The sequence below is a fragment of the Colletotrichum siamense genome, assembly GCF_013390195.1.
Source record: "Colletotrichum siamense strain Cg363 chromosome Unknown KSG_Cg363_contig05, whole genome shotgun sequence".
Taxonomy (NCBI): Eukaryota; Fungi; Ascomycota; class Sordariomycetes; order Glomerellales; family Glomerellaceae; genus Colletotrichum; species Colletotrichum siamense.
The window spans coordinates 3,305,220-3,326,739 of NW_023501018.1; the positions used below are offsets into that span (position 1 = coordinate 3,305,220).

Genomic DNA, 21,520 nt, shown 5'->3' on the forward strand with positions numbered 1-21,520 from the left:
CGTCTCCGCGGATTTGTGAGGCTCGGTTTCGCCACCACTCACAGCGACTTCTTTTGTCACCCTTCAACTCTAACTGTACCCTAACTGTACCGATTCGACATAAACATAAGTGGTAATACAACCGCTTCTTGGAAGCAACCCGCGGATATACCAAAGGAGAACACAATAAGTAAGTCATCCGTCTAAACAGACTTCAAGATCGCATTACTAACCCCGCGACAGAACACGACTTGAACCCGGCTTATCAATCAACTTCACCTCACTCAACCTCAGTCCGGTCCCGGACCAGGCCTGGTCTCAATTCACCTTCACCTCTCCATTTCACATCCAACTACTACCAATCTCACATCTCATTCAACCTCCCTCTCGCCTTCAGTCACCCCCAACCTTCCTCGCTCGTCACCCCGCCTCCGGGCAACCCCCCTCCAAGATGGCACCCTCCCTCGAAGCAGACACAGACGCCTCAACCCTCGACGTCCTCGCCAACCCCCAAAAACAAGCCCCCCAGCTCGTCGCTCCGGAACCAGAACACTGTCCCGGTCCCGAGGCCCCGACCGCCGGCACCGCCTCCTCCTGCGACGGCTGCCCCAACCAGCAAATCTGCGCCGCGACCGCCAAAACCGGGCCCGACCCCGACATCCCCCTCATCTCCGCCCGCCTCTCCGGCATCCGCCACAAGATCCTCGTGCTCTCCGGCAAAGGCGGCGTCGGCAAGTCCACCTTTACCACCCTCCTCGCGCAGGCCTTCGCCACCAACGAGGACTCCTCCGTCGGCATCATGGACACCGACATCTGCGGGCCCTCCATCCCCAAGATGCTCGGCGTCGAGGCCGAGACAATCCACGTCTCCGGCGCCGGCTGGTCCCCCGTCTGGGTCATGGACAACCTCGGCGTCATGTCCATCCAGTTCATGCTGCCCGACCGCAACGCCGCCATCATCTGGCGCGGCGCGAAAAAGAACGGCCTCATCAAGCAGTTCCTCAAGGATGTCGAGTGGGGCGACCTCGACTTCCTGCTGGTCGACACGCCCCCGGGCACCTCGGACGAGCACCTCTCCGTCAACACCTTCCTGCGCGACTCGGGCATCGACGGCGCCGTCGTCGTGACCACGCCGCAAGAGGTCTCGTTGCTCGACGTCCGCAAGGAGATCGACTTCTGCCGCAAGGCCGGCATCCGCATCCTCGGCCTCGCCGAGAACATGGCCGGCTTCGTGTGCCCCAAGTGCACGAACCAGAGCGAGATCTTCCGCGCGACCACCGGCGGCGGCCGCGCGCTGGCGCAGGAGATGGGCATCCCGTTCCTGGGCAGCGTGCCGCTGGACCCGCGGATCGGCATCGCGTGCGACTACGGCGAGAGCTTCTTTGACAATTTCCCCGACAGCCCCGCGTGTGTTGCGTTCAAGGAGGTTGTGCGGAACGTGAGCAGGCAGATGGGCTTGGATGAAAAGGAGGTTTTGCCAGAGTAACGAATTTGTGTTTAGGTCTTGGATGTTTGGCGTTTAATGAGTTTCACACGTTCAATCAAGATATCCCATTTTCTTCTGCAAATGCAGTGTTTGACTTCATGGCTCGTATTATGTGCATGCCGCATGCCATCAACTCCATGGGTTAGGTGGCCATGCCTCTCTCTGTATGTATGCCTCCACCTCATGCTTCCTCCGCCTACGCAGCAGACCCCAGCTTGGACGGTATCTCCTCCAGGTCCTCGGCTTCCTGGATGTCAATCACGCGGCCGACCTCGCTCGTATTCCGCATCAGTTCCTTGGCGCCGGCGTAGAGCATGCGGATCTCGTTGTTGCAGGTGATGGGGAGGTAGTAGATCAGGACGTACGGCACCGACAGGCGGCCGGAGGGCTGTGTACACCACATGTTAGCCTCGTCGTCTCCTTTCCGCGCGCCATGCCAGGGAGCAACGTACCAGTGTGAGAGGGTAGCTCAGCAACACGAATCTCGGACTGTGGTCCGGCAGGTCGTCGCCAATCTCCTCGAGGCTCTTGTACACAACCTTGTCGTCATCCTGCTTGATCTCGTGCGTGTTCTTGTCAATGTAGTCTGCGGAGAAAGAGGTCGCCACCGTCGTTAGCCAAACCACTTCCCATCACAAAGGCCTGCGTCCCGTTTCGGACCAGCAACAGAGACGTACATACAGATGACAGCTTGCGGGTCATTCGACCGCGAGGTTCCCAGACGGAACTTGCGCAGGTGGTCCTTGGTCTCCTGCGAGAAGGTATACAGCCTCGACTCGGACGCCTACATTGTGCACAGAAGAACGCAACCGTCAGCGGGGAATCGGATGAGACAGACGGCACACGGCCGATGGCGGGGAGCGGGGGAGAGAGAAGCTTGCGCACCATGGCTTCTGGTTTCGGAGCGGGGTGATGGAGGGGTATTCGGGATTGCTCGAGGTATGCGACAAAGTGTCTGGCGGGACTACAGCTGGACAGCTAGCGAAAAGCGAAATTGATTGACAGAGTTGCGCCGCTCCTCGTGAAGGCGTTGTTGACAAATGGTGTTCAGGGTCCAAGGTCCGGTGCTTGGTACGAGCCGCAACAATAAGAACGTCAGATCGAAAAGTCAAGCCACCCCTCCCTCGTCCACGTCTCCCCTCCCCCGCCCTTCGTTGGGCGACAGTTGAGACCAGCCCGCGCCCCGCCATTCTCAGGCCAGGGCAGCCGACACAGCTGTCCAGCAACACACTGTAGCAGCGGCACCAGCACCGAGCTGTGAGAGAGGGTCGCCCCACCTGTGACCTCACCCACCTGTGACCGCACTCAACCCGCAGCAGCAGCGTGGAGCTCCCACCATGTCAGTGACGCCGACATTCTCCCAGCGCACCTCCGAAGAGCGGCATTCCCGCGCTTTTCCTACGAAGCTCGCGATTCGATGCAATCCATTTACCGTCCCTTTCTCCTTCTCACTCCTGCGTATCCGCTTCGTCTGAGAATTTGATTCGTGCGAATCCATCAACCTTTGCCAGCTTCCCCCCCAAAAGACGCAATAACGTAGCAGCAGCTCAGCCAGTCAGCTTGAGTGCTAGGTGCAGCTAACAGCAGCCAGTTGCATATCCCAACTCATTCTCGCTCACTGTAACCTAGACCACTTCTTTTTTTTCCCTCCCCTCTACATCAACTGACAACAAGACAGAGAACTTCATGTTCTCCCGCCTCTCCCAGCTATCTCGCCATCTCCCCTCGGCCTACACAATCGCAAAGCCCGTCAAGCCTTTCGTTCCGGTATCCGGTCTTGCCCGTAGAATCATGGTCTCAGCCGACGAGCGAAACACCCGCACCATCCACACCGCGGCGTGTCTGATCATAGGCGATGAAGTCCTCGGTGGAAAGGTTAGAGAGAAACAAAACCCGCTCAATGCTACTTCTGACCATGGTGACTGATATCGTGATTGCATCCGTAGACGGTTGATGTGAGTGCGGCCCAGCGCCGTGGGATCGGCAGAAAGGCTTGAGCCGTATTAACCCATTGGCTAGACCAACTCGGCCTACATGGCCAAGTGGTGTTTCAACCTCGGCATAGTATGTTGACTTCCGGAACCCCAAAGGCTGGGTTGATGTTGATTGGAGACAGAACTTGAAAAGAGTTGAAGTCATTGAGGACGACGAGAGTGAGATCGTCGAGGCTGTTCGGCGGATGAGTGACCGCTACGACTTCGTCGTCACCAGGTTTGCATTCCAAAGTGAAGCCTTCAAGCCATCAATCGCTGACAAGATATCATAGTGGCGGCATTGGCCCAACGTAGGTTATCCAAGGGCAACTCCTGAACATCGCTCATCAGTAGCAGGCACGACGACATCACCTACCAGTCAATAGCCAAGGCTTTCGACCTGCCTCTGGTCCTCAACCAGGATGCCTTTGAGCGCATGAAGAGACTCTCTAAGCCGCACCCCAACCAGCCCGACTTTGACTGGAACGTTGACTCCCCCGCCCTGCAGGCCAAGTTGCGCATGGTCATCCTGCCTACTGATGAGAAGCGTGACGCCAGCAAGCAGTTCCTTTTCCCTCACGAGGACCTCTGGGTTCCCGTCAACGTTGTCAACGGCAACATTCATATCCTGCCCGGCGTCCCGCGGCTCTGTAAGACATAGCGCGTGCTCATGTTGAAAAGTGCGGCTGACTAACACGTCTGTAGTTGAGAAGCTCCTGGACGGTCTGAAGCCCGGCATCGTCCCCCGGCTTACGGATCCGGACGGCAAGGGTCTTTGCCGTGTGCTCATCTCCACCCCGCTTCCGGAGAGCGCCGTCGCCGGTTACCTGACCCAGCTTGCCGCAAAGGTGGAGCCGAAGGGCGTCAAAGTCGGCAGCTATCCTCGGTGGGAGCAGAACGGCACCGTAACCTTGGTCGGAAGGTAAGCTGACGTTGCCTGGGCGGCATGGAAACAAGCTCAATCTCATCCCTCGAGGCCCCGCCCAGATCGTGATAAACGAATGCTAACTGCGTCGCAGGGACCAGGCTTACATTGAGAGCATCGTGGATGAGGTTGTCGCGGGTGTCAACGGCAAGCGTGTGTACGTGGAGGGCGAGGATGATTCAGCTGCCACAGCAGGCAAGCCCCTCGAGTAATTCCTACAGCCCCCAACCACTTAGATAGCGACCCCCACGCTCCGAAGAACGTGGTGTCGAGATGCGGCAATTACATGTCCTTGTCGGGATTTCCGGCTGCAACCTTGTCATCTCAACTATGTGGTCGTAATAATGTTGAACCATGGATGAGGCTGTTTTCCGTTCCACGAGAGTCTCAATAGTCCGCTGCTGGCCAACCGTCTGGATCAGTCGATGCCGGCCTCTTCGGTCTCTAGACTCGGGCTAGTCGCCGTATTTTGATGTAGGCTGCCGCAACAACGCCCGAGTCGTCCCGGCCAACCTGGAAAGGCGCAGAGACCGCACGTGGGGACGGTCCTCGCCGAACCTGGCAGTCAATTTCGGTCAATGTGGAGAAAGACGTGGACTTTATCGCAGATCTTCTGACGGCAGCGGGAGACGATAACTCGCACAGACTGACTCGACGTCGCAGGCGATTGATCCCGTAATTCTAACCCACAATCCAAGGCAGACGCGCCATCCAGCGCTGCTCTTCGTATGGAGGAAGCGATCTCCATGACGCCCATGACAAGCGTGCGTATCCGTAACGCTGCATGCTGACGCGCAGGACCCTTGCCGGACGCGTCGCCGTCGTGGCCGCACCGCTGTCGCCACGCGCCGGCTGCAGGTTGCGATGCTGCAGCAAAGTCAGGGGTTTGACTCGAAATGATTCTTCCAGGGCTTCTAGAAAACCCGAGTTTGCTGCAGCCGCTGACCGCGCTCACCGTAAATCGCCAATAAGATGATGCACGAAGAGCGAGATATGCGTCCCGGCTACCTACCGATTGGAGACTGGCTCCGTTTCGGCGGGAGATGAGTGTGGGTTAGGACCGGTGCTATCTTTGAGGTCTTGGACGAACGCTCGTCAACGTTTGGCTGTGGCTCCGTCGCGTGACGGCAAGATGGGGCCGCTTCTTTGCGGATCCTTATCGACGGCTTGCTCTCTCGCACGGGAGGAAACCTCTTGAGACTTCTGGCAACCGCTTCGGCCACGCTATGCCTGTTGCATCGAGTCAGCCGAATGTGAAGACGTGATGGGAGGTCAGTTCATGCTCCACACAGGCCAGACTGCGAATACAACCCAGTCGTTGCATTGTCACCTTCAAAGACATGGATTGGCTGTCCGTCTGTTGGGCTATCGGGCATCTCATCTCTTCCAGCCCACGTCGCACTGTGCGCTACCGCAACCATGAGGTCGTTTTCCCATGGTTCCGTCGGGGCACCACAGGAGCCAAAGATGAAGCACGGTTCGTGGCCAGGCCGATGCTTGGGCGACGGTCTTGGAGCGGACGAAAGGACGGCGTGGCAGCTCTGGACGCCTCCTGTCCGTCGGGCTTATCAATATGGCAGTGCTCCTGATAATCCGTCGCGGCCTTGACCGTCTTGGGGCTTGATCTTAGAGCCAAGCCTTCTAGAAGCCAACGCAATCTCAGCAGGCCCTGTCGTCTCGAAAAGTGCGCTAGGTCGTTCTTCGTGTTAGTGCCGACGCCCGAATCCGGGGCAGCGATAGTGTTGTCCAGGCCAAAATGTTGTCAAATGTCTAAAGGATCCTGTGAAACGAAGAGATTGTGGGCCAACGCTCGCTCAAAGACATTTGTTTCATTAGATAATCCTTCGTGGAGCGCGGCTGGCGACAGATAGAGGGTTTTTAATATGGCGAGCGGCCCATGCTTGTGGTGACCTGCAGCGTTGTTCGGGTGTACATTACATACACAGTCATCCCCAGATGGCTGCCGAGAGTTCCATGGCCTGAGATTGCCCCTAGTAACTCCACTTGAAGGCATGGCATGGGAAAGTTGTTGAGAGGGCGAAAGGAAGAGACCTGAGCGCAGCTTTTTGAGAGATCGACGCGAATGCTGTTCGACAGGCTCGAGGTCTTGATCTGCGCTATCTTACCGGCTGTGATGGCTAGTAATGGAAAAGCAGCCGTACGCATGGAAGGCGCCATGGATCATGGACTCCGGCGCTTTGGCTTTGGGTTGTTGACTCTTCACAAGTCAACGACGCCATCGTGATGAATGGTCGATCACAGAGCTCGATGGTCTGAAAGCAAGCGCGCACCGAACTGGACGTCCTTCGGGCGGCGCATGGACGACGGCTTGTAAGATCTGACGGCTCACGAGGCGTGGCTGGCGGCTGTCTGACGAGAGTCGCAGCGCAGTCAAGGCGTTCTGGCAGCCAAGCACAGCAAAGTTGAGATGTCAGGGCGAGGCGAAAATGGCCGATATCCGGATGGATGGCCGCATGGATGTCATTGAAGGCTACACAGTTCCGGTCTGGAGTTTGAGGTTTTGTTGCGGCGAAGGTTTACCAGACTGACGTTGACAATCCATGCACGCTCCAACGCGCCATTGCTTCTATGCGGCTTTGAGCAGACGCACGCTCGACCTCTGTGTCATTACGAATTATGACAGAATCTGCCCAGCACTTCTGTTGTATGGGGTGCAGCAGCCCATGCTCTGTCGCGCCGTTGAAACGGGCAGCTTGAATGGCTCGCTAATTAACTGCAGCAGCTTGGGGGAAGTTGAATGGCTGCAGTTATTTACCCCGTCGATGACAGGCATCGGGCACCGAGAGCATCATATGCGAAGTGTAGATCACCGCCGCCGTACCGTGTGGTGTGGGGCTGCGTACGGTATCCGAAGGTGGGCAGGTAGGTCCGGCGTTGTAAGCCGACTCCGGTATCGAATTTCAACATCGGCTTTGATATTAAATCAAAGGCTGGTGTTTCTGGTGATGGACATGGTCGCCGCATGGCGTGGATTGGTATCAGCATGATAGAAGCCAGGAGCCTGGAACAACAGCTAGTGGCCTCCGATGCAGGAGGGTTGTCCTCTTTGCACGAGCTTCGTTCTTCTCCCTTCTGCCGGTTCGACCGCATGCGGCCGTGTTGATGCTGCGGTGCAGTCAGGGGCGATGGCTGAGCAGATCCAAGCCTCGCGAGTCTTGCTCGAGTGGCCGCATTCAGACTTTACTGCCCGAGGCAGCACAGTAATCTCATTCACGACGGGCAGTCGTTCGCGACGTGACAACGCTCAGCATATCAAATAGTTGCACTGCATTTCCGTCCGCGTCGCATCGACACAAGGCAACTTCAGACGGGCTGTGGCACGCGATGCGGAAGAGTCGGCGAGCGTGTTGAGCGTTCCAACGCGTCGTCCCTTGCATCTTTGCAGCCGTGGCACGTCGTGGAAGTTCCTTTGTCACATTGCCGGGTGCGGCTCGAGGGCTTGAAGCAGGCCGTCGGCACGAAGCCGTCTTTGTCGGTCTCTGACGAGGGGCCGGTTCGGGATGACAGGCCAGGAATGACTGGAATGAGGCTGGCTTCAAAGGCGGGCTGGGCAAACACGATCGCCACCCGTTGACATACGAGATCGGTAAGACGGCATCCCAGCCCTGGGCGGGATCGTGTAATATTCGTAGCGCAAGCCGTGGGTGGGCAACACGAGAGTGACGAACCTTGTCGCGGTTGTCAGCCGCACAACGGACATCCACGTGGGCGTGGGGAATGCAGAGGGCGGCTCAGTTGGTGAGGTGAGGGTGCGAGATTGAGAAGGAGGGCAAGCAGCAGATGCAAGCAGATGGATCCGTAGTCCAGGTGGTGGCGATTCGAGTGGAAGCAAGCAACGACTGGCGCAGGTACCGGGGACGAGGAGCAGGGAGCGGTTGAAGCTTGTTGGGGGCTCCCAAGGCTCTTTACGCATTGAGAGACAGCGGACAAGGTTCGAGATGTTGGCGACGGCGAGGGGGGTTTTGACGAGATTTCCAGGATGGCCAAGGGGCCGACAAGGCGAACTTGGACGATGTTGGGGCGAACCTGGGAAAGTCGAGCCTTGATTGTGCTTCCAGAACTTGGCTCATGTTCGTGTGCAAAGTAAGGTTAGCCACCAATACCTTACTTGGTATTTTGCCGCTTGCCTCGGGAGGGTTCGATCGATGTAGCCGGCGATACCACCACCACCACCGCAAGAGATGGAGGTCTGGCCTGGGCTGCCCCTGAACTGGTGTCAAGCATTGTGGTTTTGGATCATTGTTCGTGGTGTTGATCCGCGGTCAGCGGGAGAGAAGTTGCATCAGTGATCCCGGGCGAGACGACGTGGGAAGTCGCGTCACACTGTGACACACTGTACGCACAGTGCCAGCTTGAAAATGGAAAGCACGTTTGGTCAGAGCTCTCGTCTCCTGGCTGCTGCAGGAAGAAAAGACAGGGAAGGAAGACATGGCAGGGAAGGCTCTTCTTTGAGGTATCCACACCCAAGTTGCCCGGGGATAAAGGCAGGTGCCCCTTTAGCTACATACGGCCATGCCCCCGACCTCCCGCCCCAGGCCATCGCCAATCGACAAGGCACGGGAGAGTGGATGGGGTCGGGAAGCCCTTGAGCCCTGGATGAATGTTTCCTCATTCTATCCGTACTCCGCAATGGTCAACACCTCCAAATGATAGAGAATTGATCGCAGCTGCTCTTTGTGTGTGGTATTGCAGGGTGTCTCTGGAAGACGGATGCTGGCCATGACGAGACGGCTCCGGCATGGGTGATTCGGTGGGCGAGTGCGTGCAGGTCGCACGAGAGCCGTATCAGGTTGCAATTCTTCCCTTTCGTCTCTGCTGCCTCCATTCCTCCAGGTGGCACTCAGGCCGCTGGGTAAAGTCGAAGCGAAGGAGCACCCCAGACGAGGGCAAGAAAAGGCGGTAATGAGGAGCGCTCTCTGTCACCAGTAGAGTGAGATGAACGGAGGCAGAAACCGAGGAAGGTCACCTCACCTCACCTCGCGTGTTATTAAAGCAATCAGCGAAGGTGGGGCTGTAGGACGACTGGATGCGATATGTCTTTTTGGATTCCGTACTGCTGCAACTGCTGTCGTGTCGCGGTGACGGGGGACATATATGAGATGACTGAAGAATTGGGGGCGGATCCGAGTGCGTAGTCCAGTCCCTGTCGCGCCACGTTGTCACCCGCAGGAGAGAGTGTCTGTTGCATCATTGAGGATGAGGGTGCTTCTGTCTCTTCTTTCCATGCATCGCGATCTGGGTGAAGAGACGGCAGGCTGCATTATCGATTTCAACAGCTGTTAGATGCATACTAGCGACGCTACTTCATACCTTAGTAAGGTAATACTGTGTACGTACAGAGCACCACAGTAGGCATGTGTCTGATAAGCGCATACCCCCACCTCTCCGCCCCCTGTCCCGATTTTGGAATTGCCGCTGCAGTTCATTGAGTCTTGGGCCCCTGCCAGATCGGTACGTACCGCATCTGACCCTGTCTTTGGTCCATCACCACGCGCCTTGGGATGCCCCATCTCTCACCTCTCTCACTCGCATCTCCCAATTCGAGTTGCGCGAACCGCAGTCACCCACTCACACAACTCACGTTGCGCGCCCCCCCTGGGAGTCTTGGACCCCCTCGCTCTTTCGCCGCTGAATGAGAGTCTAGTCTGCAGGCGTCTGCGCCGGGCCTCTTTTTATGGTTCCAGGCCCCCCCTGTTCCTGCCGACGCTACTGCACGAGAAGCCCGCCGCGACAAACTCGCCCAGGAAAGTCCCTTTATTTTTTTTGCTCTTTATTTTTTTTTTTTCATCCCCGGTCGTCAAATGCCATTTTCCACTCGAGCCATCTCGGTACCCGTACCTACTGCAAATCGTCCAATTCTTCTGGTGGCCCTCTCACTCTGATTCATCTGGAAATGGCAGGCCATGCATCAGCATGGCGACACGCGGTTGCATTCGGCAGTGACTGGCAATTCAACCCCCAATCTCGCATCTCCAATGTTCCATTCACATTCATTCCCATGCCAGCATCCGTGGCCAGCCCCCCTTTCCCAATCCTGAATCCTCCCTCTTCGGAGCTCGGCCCATGCAAGCTCTCAGTCAATTGGGCATTGTTGTTGGCGCCATGGTCGCAATAGCGCTTCCGCCCTTCAGATGCCTATCGATTGTCACATATCCGTCAGGTATGTACCCATAGCTTGGTGTATCCTACCTCGACAGCAGCGAGTGGTGAGAGGAGAGCTGTTGCTGCACTGCACATGTGCGAGTGTGCGTGGTGGGTGTGCGCCTCGAGCGTGCCTGGACCGTCTGCAATTGTAGCCGTCAAATCATAGCCTCAGCGCTAAACGACGAGGGCGTGCCGACCAACAGCATCTACCCAATCTGACTTGAGGGGCGAGACAGCGACTAATAGGAAGTCAATGTGCCTGGGTAAGGTGCAGCGAGCGAAGCAGCGCTTGGTGTGGCAGAAGCCGCGCGCATTGGGTCTGCCGTCTCGTCTCATGAGGTCTCATGGGAAGAGGAGGGGGGCACAGAAACCTGCAAGATTAACACTGACTGAGAGGAGCCCAGTGTCTCAAGACGGTACCGTACTGTATCGAGAGCGAGACGGACAGGGAACCGTTTCTGGACAAGGTGAGGAAAAGAGAGAGCGACGAGCGAGAGACAGGACGGGAGAGGAGAGGAGGGAGTGGACGACACAGAGAGGGAGAGGGAGGCTTTGGACGGACGGATGCTGGGGTCGGAACATGGAATGATGGAAGTACCTGCCCACCTGACGATCTAAGGCAAGGTACATCATCATACCTACCTTAGTGGGAGGGCCTAAAAAGCAAGGAAGCTGGGCAGCGGAACTCAGGTCAAGGCTTTTGGGAAGGTACCCGCTGGCTGCCGCGAGGTAGGTAGGTGCTAGGTAGGGAAAGAGGCCCCAGGACACTGCGATTTCCGCCGTGCAGCAGCTTGCAGCAGCAGCAGCAGCGAACACTCGCAGGGCAGGCAGGGTGGAAGGAGCAGGTACCCCGGTATCTACCTAGCACCTAGCACCTAGCAGCTCTTAGAGTGGTGAGCTGCACCTGGCAGTGGAGTGGAGTGGAGGGGGCTGCCCTGGGTAGCCACACTTCCCGCTTAGTGCGATACCTTAGGTAAGGTACCTCACCTATCGCCCTCGCTCGCTCTCTCTCCTCTCTGCTCTCTCACTGGACCGACCAGACACTGGACCGACCCGTTCCCCCCATCTCCACATTTTGCCAAAAAGCCCCCCTTAGCAACGAAACACCACCCCATTCTCTCGTTCTCCTTCTCGAAAGACTGTCTGCTGTCAGTCCCGGATTCCTGCCATCGAACCTCGTCGTTTCACTTTTAAACTTCGCAATCCGGCCTGTGCCGTCCCAGATTCCCACCCGTCGTTTCGCTCGCTGCAAACCCGTCTGAGGACCGAACAGAAAGAAAGAGACCATCCGTCAAAGAGTCCAGTTGCCAAATCGATCGCCATCTGGTCCTTTCCCCAATCCGCCTGGCTCCTCCTGACTTGCCATCCGGACTCCAGCGTCGCCAAAACATCTGCGCTTCAAGCCATCAACAAACGCCGCGAGGATACCAAGTCGTCATCTCCGACATCCTCATTAACAACCACACATCACAATGGCCTCCAAGGTGAGTCGTCATCGTCGTCGCGCCCCGTCGCCTCCCTTCTCTCGCCCCGGAGATCGCTCGCTAACCCCGTTGCCCTTGCTCGCAGTTCTTGAGGGAGTACAAGCTGGTCGTCGTCGGCGGCGGTGGTGTCGGTAAATCCTGCTTGACCATCCAATTGATCCAGAGTCATTTCGTCGACGAATATGACCCGACAATCGAAGGTGCGTCGCTCGTCGCTCTGAGCCCCATACGCGACCGCGAATCAATCGCGTGCTAACATCGCCACCCTCATCGCAGATTCCTACCGCAAGCAGTGCGTCATCGACGAGGAGGTCGCTCTTCTCGATGTTCTCGATACCGCCGGCCAGGAGGAGTACTCTGCTATGCGAGAGCAGTACATGAGAACGGGCGAGGGTTTCCTGCTGGTCTACTCCATCACGTCGCGACAGAGCTTCGAGGAAATCACCACGTTCCAGCAACAGATCCTGAGAGTGAAGGACAAGGACTACTTCCCCATGGTCGTCGTCGGAAACAAGTGCGATTTGGAGGGCGAGAGAGAAGTCACACGACAAGGTACGATTTTCATTTATTGCTGCGCCGCGTCGCTGCATCCTTTTCATCCCAATTTTACATTGATCGGCAACTGACCATCACAACAGAGGGAGAGGCTCTCGCCAAGTCTTTCGGCTGCAAGTTCATCGAGACATCCGCCAAGTCCCGCATCAACGTCGACAAGGCCTTCTACGACATTGTTCGCGAGATCCGAAGATACAACCGCGAGATGCAAGGCTACTCGACCGGCAGCGGCGGCGCCTCGGGCATCAACGGCCCACCGAAGCCCATGGACGTCGAGGGCGGCGAGCAAGAAGCAGGATGCTGCTCCAAGTGCGTAATAATGTGAGCGGTTTTCTCACGACTGCGGACAGAGAGCGGGAGGGGTAGTGGCGAACTGAGCGGCCACGGACGTGAAAATACCTGGACCTTGACTGGCCGGTGGATGCTGGCAAATGCTGAACGCACGGTTTCTCCGTCTGGACTCTCGGGCGGTCCAAGCTGGCCCAGGAGAGTCGGGCTCGAGAAGACATGTTGACGCGGGATTCAATGATCAAAAACTTGTTTGTGCTGCATCGGACGGGGAGTCGGGTTCTGACTTGCTGCACTGTTTTGGAACGCGTTTCTTTCAAGGGCAACTTCATGGACATGACCTTGTCACCTGGGTTGTACGATGATGGCGTGGGGAGATGAGGGTCCTCTGGCGAGGCCTCATCAGGAGCCATGGAGGGCAAAAATAGGGTAACGGACATGTTGGTTCGTCGGCCCGGAAATTGTTGGCCGCAAGACCTCGCGAGGGGCGGACTCGAGATTCTTTACGCACTGGGAGGGCTTTTTGAGACCAAACATCGGCTTGTCTCTGTCTCTTCTTTATATCGGTACTCCTTTTTTTTTTTCTCTTTTCATACCTGTAATTTCTTCTTTCTTCCGAGACACCGCGAGGTTTTCGAGGTCAGAGTCAGTGGTCAAGTCATACAAATTCCCTTGTCGTTAGTTGAGCCAGAGGTTCCGTCTGCTTTGAAGTTTATGTGATGTTGACGAGACGGCATAGCTGCTATGGTGTACGCCCTGATGCGAGTAAGAAGTCTTGTGATATTAGAATACCGTCTTTAATAGCATTGGTGTTGTTTGTGAAGATCAAGTGCTGAGGTGAGGCATAGAGCGACAGCTCCCATCTCATACTTTCACAACATGTGAATCTGCGCAGCCATCTTAACGACCGTAGAGTGAAGTACGGTAATGGAGATGGATATAAGTGATGACAAGACCGACAACATTGTTCGAGGTCGTTGAAGTGGCTCTCAGCCTGCCTCTCAACAACTCCGATGTCAGTTTCAACCACTCACACCTGCGCAGCCCAGCCTCATTAGTTAATGCAGCCAACCTCATACGAGTAAATCTCAACGGCCGCCTTCCCGCCTGCAAAACACGGCGAGACACCAACCGCCAGCCCAGAAAATTGTCAGAAAAAACGAGGATTACTTTCTTTTTCCAACACCATCATCCGAAACACAAATGCAAGCCTCCAGTCTCATCACTCACCGCCATGGTGGTATCACTAACAAAAACGCAGGAAAAAACAAGTCTATCCGTGGGAAACCCCCCCTCCTACCCAATCGTGACCCAGACACACCAACGGCGTCTCTTCCGCCCAGAGTCAACCTGTCGCCATGCTCCTTCCATATACAGGTCCTTCAGGAAATCCAATCCGCAAGCCCACCGCAGTCCGCCTACACGATCATGGCTTGGGTCAACAGTGCCACGTCCGCGCCCTCAGGCCTCCAAACCTGCTTGGCCATCGTCATCGGCTCGATGTTCCCAAGCATGGTCTCAATCCCGTCCCTCAACTCGGAGGTCCACGGCTCGACGACGACACCCTGGCAGTTGAGGCACAGATACACCAGGCTCTGGTGCATAAAGTCGTCGACCGTCTTGGCGGCCTTGTGCCCGTCGTCCCCGCGCTTGCAGAACAAGCACGCGTCGGGCCCGAAGTTCGTCAGCGCCCACTCGGACGTGAACATGGTGTGCACCATCATCTCGCGCGCCATGCGGAACCGGTGGTGCATGCACACGCGCCGGCCGATCAGCTTCTCGGCGCACATGCATCCCGTGACCGGGTGCTCCGGCTTGCCGACCACGCCAAAGTCCGCCGTCTGCCTCTCGCGGTCCGAACACTCGCGACACGCGTACGCGCGCATCCGCAGGAACTCGGCCCGGTTGAGCGGCTGCGTGCCCATGAACAGGCTGCGCCGGGTCTTGAGGTCGCAGCCGTCGCAGACCATGTACGGCGCCGGGCGCGCGGGCATGTGCTCGAGGCTCTCGCAGGCGGCGTTGTTGGCCACGGCGGCGCCGCAGACGTTGCCCGTGACCGGCTGCATGTCGAACTCCTCGCAGGTGCGGTTGCGGTTGTCCACGGTGACGAGCTGCTTGGCGGCGTCGGGAATAGAGGCGAGCGCGTTCCAGACGGGCCGCTTCCACTGCAGGAGGTTGTTGAAGACGTGGTTGTCCCACTCGTTCTTGGGCCGTCTGGCATGGGGGATGCGGTTGGCCTCCTCGGCGCTGGCGGGTGCGTTTTCGAGCTGCAGGAGAATCCGCGCCGGGGGCGGGACGAGCGCGGTGGCGGGGAGATCCGTCGTGTACTCGGGCGGCTTTATGTTCCTGAGCTCGACGGGCATGAAGCGGTTGTCTTGCATGAAGGTGGTCATTGCTTGGTAGACGTGCTGTCTGATGATGCCCTGGTATTTGTCGTCCGCGACAGCTTGGCTGCTTATCTTCTGCAGCTCGGGGTCAATCACGGCGTCGGCGACTGCCGCGGCGTCCGCGTCGGTCATGACCAGATCCTGTCCGACGATCTGCTGGATCTGCTCCAGGTTCTGCGGGGGCCCTTCGAAGGGGGGCATGATCTGAGGCTGCGACGGGGACTTGAAGGCGAGGGAGATTTGGTCGGCGTGGTCTCCGAGCCAGTCTTCGAATAGTTCGCCGTTATTGATGGCCTCGAACGCGGCGTTGTTGTCGCCAAACAACTTGTTGTTCCCCGGCTCTGGCGTGTTGACCAGCGTCGTATCCCCCTCGAGGAAGGAACTCGCAGCCTCTGGCGAGGCAGCTTGAGGCTGCGCTTTCTTTGGGGCTTTGATGCGTACCTTCTTCGGCGGCTTTTGTGGTTGCGCGGCCGCGGGCTTGTTCTTTGCCGACCGCATCGGATTTCTTCTCACCGGAGCCACCTCCTCCCCAAACTGCCTCGGCGGCGCGACCACCGGTGCCGGCACCGGTGCCGGGGTAGGCTGCAGCGAGATCACCCCCATTCCCGGATACATCGCCTCCTGTCGCCGGGGAGGTGGCCCCGGCGGCGGTTCCTGCACAATCCAGCTCGGCCGATTCGGCCCCACAAGCGCATCCGGCCGCGTGCCCCACCGGGCCGAGTGCACCCCCTGCGGCCCGTAACCGAGCGCCATGTAGTAATCCGCCGAGTCGCCGCCCATCACCGCGTCGCGGGGGACGCGACCGCCGCTGGTGCCGGGCGCGAGAAAGTCGCAGTTTGACCCGGCGCCGACGCAGCTGTCGCAGGGCCTCTTGCGGTCGCAGTTCCGGTTGAAGTGGCGGCACTCCGTGCAGGCGTGGAAGACGTGCCCTTTGTCGGTCGTGGTCCGCCGCCAGCCGATGGCCTTGCGGTCGGGGTGCGGCAGGGTGACCTCCTTGCCGTCCCGCTCGACGATGCAGGTGAGGCCCCACGACGTACACTTTGTGCACGCAAGGTCCGGCTGGCCTTCCATACCGCCGCAGGTGTACTGGGTGACTTTGCAATTGGTGCATCTCTTATCCCCGATGCGGCGGACGGTCCCCCCAGTAGCCAAGAGTAAATCATTGCCCGGGCCGGGCCACTGATACGGATTGGTATACTCGCGCCTCGTCCACGGGTCGAGACACGGCCGGTTCTTCTCCACGCACGTCAGGCACTTATACTCGCCCAGCCGCACGTCGTTCGTCCACGAGCACGGCGTCCAGCTCCTCTTCTTCGACAGCTCGGCCACGCACTCGCCGCATGTATGCCGCCACCATGGCCTCCGCCCGGCGATCAGCTCCCCGTCGTACGGCATCGGGCGGTTCCACATCTGCTCCCACGGCTGCACCGGCGGCGCGTTCGCATCCCCGTCCGCGCGGCGCTCGTTGTACACCTCGCACAGGCGGCCCTCGTTGCGGCACTGCGTGCACCCGATCTTGACGGCGGGGTCGATGTCGCAGTACGTCGGCTTGGTGAAGCCCGCGTTGCGGCGCTCCTTGCAGCCGACGCAGCTGCTCGCCTCGGGCAGGTTTGTCGGGTACGTCGGGCGCGAGTTCTCGAAGCGGCGCTGCCAGTACTCGCCGCCGCGCACGCGGCACACGTGGTTCGGGTCGCCGAGGTTGCGGAAGCGCGTGCACTGCGAGCACTCGATCTGCTCGGCGTGGTTGGCGTCGCAGTCGCGGCCCTCGTTGTTGCCCGCGAGGCAGTGGTCGCAGTAGCCGTTGTCCGGGTTTGAGAGCTGCGGGCGGATGCGCTGGAGGGCCTGGACGAAGACGGCGTTTGCGTCTGGGCCCATCTGTTTTCTTGCGCGCTTGGGGGCTGGAGGGCCGTCTTCGTCTTCTGTTTCGTCGTCGTCGTCGTCGTCTTGGGGGTTTTGGCCGCTGGCGATGTCCTCCAGCATGCGTTTGCGCTGGGATTTGGAGTATTTTGGGTCGAAGATGCAGTTTCTCTTGAGTTTGAGGCATCTTGTGCAGGGAATGCTGCCGCTGCAGCCTTTCTTGAGGCGTAGGCAGTTTCTGCACGATTTATTGTATTGTTGGCCTTGTTGCTGTTGCTGTTGCTGCTGTTGCGGTTGCGGTTGCTGCTGTGCTGGGTTGTTGAATTGCTGGTTTTGTTGCTGTTGCCCTTGGGTCTGTTGTCCTTGGATTTGCTGCTGCTGCTGCTGCTGCTGAACTTGTTGCTGATACATCCCAGGATGGAACGTATCCAGCCCAGCGAGGGGGTAATTTGCGTTCGCATCTTGCAGCACCTGGCCGAAATCGCCCCCAGCGACGGGATTGAGGGTATCTCCCGGTTCGACATAAGCCTGCTGGCCTGGATCCGCCGGCTGATAACCGTACGGAGCATCATAATAACCCGGGTTCGCAGGCTGTGCTTGATACGGATCCGGATAGGCACTTTGATGCTGGTTTTGCGGAGGTGAGTTCGCCGGCGGGTTCCAAGCGTGCGGGCGCGGCGGGCCTCCATCCACAGCCCACGGATCGCTGTTGTAGTTGTTCTCATGTTGTGGCTGTGGCGGATCTGGTTGACGTGGAGGCTGGACCTGCACCTCTGGGGAGCTGTCTGGGCTCGGCGGTGTTGGGTCCCGTTCCCAAGTGGGAAGGGTGATGGTGTCTGGGACTCGACGGGACATGTCACACGCTCTGGGCGGTTGACGGGGGTAAGTATCAGTGTCTCTTCACAAGTCTTTAAGAATGCTTTTCAACGTAAGGCAATATCTGTGACGAAGGAAAAGAGAACTGGCAAACGGGCCTATAGCAAACTCACGGGAAAGGTTGTCAACGTATGACGGCCCCCTCAGGTCATTTTATCTACATCCTCCGTGCAGTCATGGGCAAGTTTTCGTCGTCACGATCCTGGTACTGGACAAAGGCAAGGAACATTATTGCGCTCCCTTGTAGCATACACCCGTTCTTGGTTCTCAGGCCTTGACATGGAGGCCCGAATTAGGACAAAGCACGGGCTATGGCACCTTTGTCGGTCAATGTTGATTGTGCCTATTGTCGCCAGCTCACCTCGACGGATACGGGTCAAGGAAAGCATTCGGAGGCTCCCTGTGTAGTCGGGCTCAAGGAGCCTTTCATTCGTTTCGATTCTGCCATTGAAATGCCTTCATCGCTGTGATGAATCGGCTTTGAGGTTTGGACGGTAAAGCGATGGCTTTGATGCTACTAACGGCGGCTATGTTCATGAAACTTGTGCGACGATCCAGCCCGGCTTTATTTGTATTTATGAATAAATCATTTGCATCTCAAAAACGCCTATGTGATTCAGGTATTCACTGCTGAGATCGAGATGGAAAGTGTTGGAGTTGGACAGATGAGAACCTCAGTGAGAGGTGCGTTGGCCAGGTTGGGCAAGGACACCCGAGAGGATGATGTGTAACACCATGAACGAAGGATGTATGCCGGAGGGCTCCGCCAAACTGGTTGAGCCTCCTCTGGGAGGCTCCCATACCGTTTGGGGCCGAGATAATCCACTAGACTTGTGTGCGTAAAAGCTCGCCATCTTCCAATTAAAATCAACCAATGCCAACAGGAACAGATATGTGGTGAAAGACTTTACGATGACTTCTCGGGTCTTCAGCCGAAGCTTCTCCGGCATTTGAAAGCCATGCTACGTGGACCTGTCCCGGAACCAAGGACAAATTCCGCAGCACACAGACGAACGTTTACACCTCCAGAGGCTCGTAGTCCACTGCGTCCCCATGAAGATGCACACTCCCCTCTCCGCCGAGCCGGATAACCTGGGCTCGGGTGGGGCGTCTATTTGAGGAGTCATGGCATTGCAAGACGATAAGCATCGTGTTGTCGATTTTGGTGCTCATTACTAGCATCGTGTTCGTTGTTACATGGTCAGTAGCCAAATCTGATATCTAGGGTGGGTTTAGGGTCGCGAGCTATTAAGCTACAGCGTCACCGTTCATGCTCATGATTTTTGGTGCAGTTGTAACGAATCAGAACTTCTAGATGTCTTTGAGACAGGAAATTGTCAGAGGGCATAGGAAGTAAGATGCGTATGGGGACTGCAAAGAGATGTAAATGTTCGCAAGGTAACAAAGAAACCAGATTCGATAAACATGATTTGAAGCGTTCGCCAACCTGCTCCAGCCTTTACTGATATCATCTCAACCATGCTGATGACGTAGAGGGACCCTTTTGTGATGGAATAGTACATCTTTAAGTAGAAGAAGACGCAGATGGTGATTCATGCCGCTACTCAAAATCAAAACATCAACCCCTCTGCCCGATTTCGAGAGAGCGCGCAGAATCCACATCCCCGCCATGCCCTGCCTCAATATCACGAAGGAGCAGGGCTTGATCGCCACGATCGCCATCTAAGCCAGCTTCTTCGTCGCCGAGCTGACCGTCGGGTTCCGCACGGTGTCGCTCGCTCTGGTTGCGGATGCTTTCCACTACGTGCCTCTGTTCACTACCCAATTCTCTTATTCCCACCACATATCCCTCTTTTCTGAACCAAAACGTATAGCTGACTGAGCTACTGCGCAGGTACCCATGAATAATGACAGTGTGGTCGACTTTGAGAGAAGGTCGGAAAGGATCGCCGCGTGTCTACAATTCCATGACATCCAAGCTATCGCCCTGCAGCTGACTTCGTCGCAAACTCAGGCGCTGACAGGACCGCGTGGAGGGCCCCCAGCAGAATAGATCATCCGAGTTCTCGAAAGCATCATCGCCTTGCACGTTGTATGTCTTGAATAATTATCTGCCGTTCTATGTGAGGTTACAAGACTTCCCAGACTTGATCTACTTGCTGAAATGGCTCCGTAACGTGACCCTTGAAGAATCGTTGGCCTTCCAATCACAAGGCAGCGTATTCGCTCCCATGACCAATCTGCGGACGCAAGATATTCTCCTGCTCATGATTCGTCCTCATCCAAAGTCTCGTAGAGCCGAAAATAAACGGCTGCCTGGATTTTCTTGTTCTGACGTGGGACAAAAATGCTACCGTGACTTTTCAGTGGATGATGTGAGAATTCGAAAGGCAATATCTGCCAATCGCTCATCGCACCGCTGGCCAAGCCTCTTTGCGTCGAGAGATCAGATGCAGCCTATGAACTGTGCCGTCGGTCAGCTGCATGGATTTTGTGCCGCCTTCGCCTCGACAAGGGACGAGAATAGCCCCGTCCTTCGGTGAAGATGGTGTTGAAGTGCGCGCGACAGGGAAGTGTAATCCATTTCGCCTGTACTGCTTGTTGATTGGAACAGGCCGCGAAGGAGGCGTCGCAATACGACTGTGGAATGCCACCGGTGAGTCTCTGGGCTTTGTCACCATCTCTCGCCGCCCCCCAGAGGCCGCTCTCACTTGAGATATGCCGAAAAGAGAGGTATTTGTAATTTGACGACGAACGATACCGCCACGCCGAGCTTTCAAGCCGCACTTGCCGGCTAGACGACTGCGGTGCGCGAGATGGAGTCGGGGCGACTTTCACCATTGGTCATCGCCATTTCCGACGATATCGCCTCACGATATCTGTATCTATGAAGAGTCAGAGACCCGAGGCCGTGGTAAGGCCCCTCTCTCCGCGCGGGATAGTGGGCGCCCCCGAATCCCGTGGGGGTCAATCTGCCGAACGGAAGTGGGTGCATCTGCAAGAGTGCTGTAGACCGCAACCCGGGTGGCGGGCAAAGATCTCCTTGGCGTTGTAGACCACGAGTAATTCGCCATCGACATCCTGGGCCTGGCGCATCTTCAGGTAGCCGCCATCGTTTGGGTATAATTCGAAATACCCCTTTCTGCCTCCTTTGATTGTACCTGATGTGGCGGTCACACTGGGCTCGTAGCTGGCAACGGATAGGCGCATTCGTTCCGATATTAAGAGTCCGGCCTCTGACGTCAAGGTCAAGGCATACATATCATCCGCAGTGACTCAACGTGCGCGCGCTCCTTGGCCAGTCGCACTCTCGGAATCGCAAACGTCGGTGACTGTTCAAGCCGGGTAAGTTCACAGCCCCGACCAGGTTCTTCAGTATTACAGCCCGAGGTTCGATGGCCTCGTTCCCGTCGATGTCACTCAAGCTACGACCCAGGAGCGCAGTACGTATCAGTCATCTTACCCAGTGGCTTATCTGGTCTTTCGTTTCCGACATGCCACTTTGAGAAAGATCATCACATTGCTCCCATAAGCCGGGCAGGGCCGGCCCGCGTGCTGGACGGATGGAAAAAAAGGACTCGGAG

The 21,520-nt window shown here is 57.2% G+C and overlaps 6 protein-coding genes across 6 annotated transcripts; 3 read left to right on the plus strand and 3 right to left on the minus strand.

Annotated features, from left to right (window-relative positions):
- Nucleotides 1-430: 430 nt before the first annotated feature.
- Nucleotides 431-1,465, plus strand: nbp35 (Cytosolic Fe-S cluster assembly factor nbp35; the record flags this gene model as incomplete). The annotated part of the gene is made up of 1 exon (XM_036640294.1): nucleotides 431-1,465. The coding sequence occupies one exon, from the start codon at nucleotides 431-433 to the stop codon at nucleotides 1,463-1,465; it is 1,035 nt and encodes a 344-aa protein (XP_036494443.1).
- A 196-nt stretch (nucleotides 1,466-1,661) lies between these two features.
- Nucleotides 1,662-2,353, minus strand: gmf1 (Actin-depolymerizing factor gmf1; the record flags this gene model as incomplete). The annotated part of the gene is made up of 4 exons (XM_036640295.1): nucleotides 1,662-1,853; nucleotides 1,918-2,051; nucleotides 2,147-2,249; nucleotides 2,351-2,353. 4 exons carry the CDS (start codon nucleotides 2,351-2,353, stop codon nucleotides 1,662-1,664), a joined length of 432 nt encoding a protein of 143 aa, XP_036494440.1.
- A 449-nt stretch (nucleotides 2,354-2,802) lies between these two features.
- Nucleotides 2,803-4,575, plus strand: CGCS363_v008447 (Uncharacterized protein; the record flags this gene model as incomplete). Its single annotated transcript, XM_036640296.1, has 9 exons — nucleotides 2,803-2,923; nucleotides 3,144-3,340; nucleotides 3,412-3,420; nucleotides 3,485-3,529; nucleotides 3,582-3,676; nucleotides 3,732-3,749; nucleotides 3,796-4,088; nucleotides 4,144-4,360; nucleotides 4,458-4,575. 9 exons carry the CDS (start codon nucleotides 2,803-2,805, stop codon nucleotides 4,573-4,575), a joined length of 1,113 nt encoding a protein of 370 aa, XP_036494106.1.
- A 5,886-nt stretch (nucleotides 4,576-10,461) lies between these two features.
- Nucleotides 10,462-10,864, minus strand: CGCS363_v008448 (uncharacterized protein; the record flags this gene model as incomplete). The annotated part of the gene is made up of 3 exons (XM_036640297.1): nucleotides 10,462-10,533; nucleotides 10,574-10,668; nucleotides 10,726-10,864. 3 exons carry the CDS (start codon nucleotides 10,862-10,864, stop codon nucleotides 10,462-10,464), a joined length of 306 nt encoding a protein of 101 aa, XP_036494797.1.
- Nucleotides 10,865-12,000: 1,136 nt separating this feature from the next.
- RAS (Ras-like protein) lies at nucleotides 12,001-12,892 on the plus strand (the record flags this gene model as incomplete). Its single annotated transcript, XM_036640298.1, has 4 exons — nucleotides 12,001-12,012; nucleotides 12,098-12,212; nucleotides 12,289-12,564; nucleotides 12,651-12,892. The coding sequence occupies 4 exons, from the start codon at nucleotides 12,001-12,003 to the stop codon at nucleotides 12,890-12,892; spliced, it is 645 nt and encodes a 214-aa protein (XP_036494460.1).
- Nucleotides 12,893-14,273: 1,381 nt separating this feature from the next.
- Nucleotides 14,274-17,954, minus strand: CGCS363_v008450 (uncharacterized protein; the record flags this gene model as incomplete). The annotated part of the gene is made up of 1 exon (XM_036640299.1): nucleotides 14,274-17,954. The coding sequence occupies one exon, from the start codon at nucleotides 17,952-17,954 to the stop codon at nucleotides 14,274-14,276; it is 3,681 nt and encodes a 1,226-aa protein (XP_036494872.1).
- Nucleotides 17,955-21,520: the final 3,566 nt, after the last annotated feature.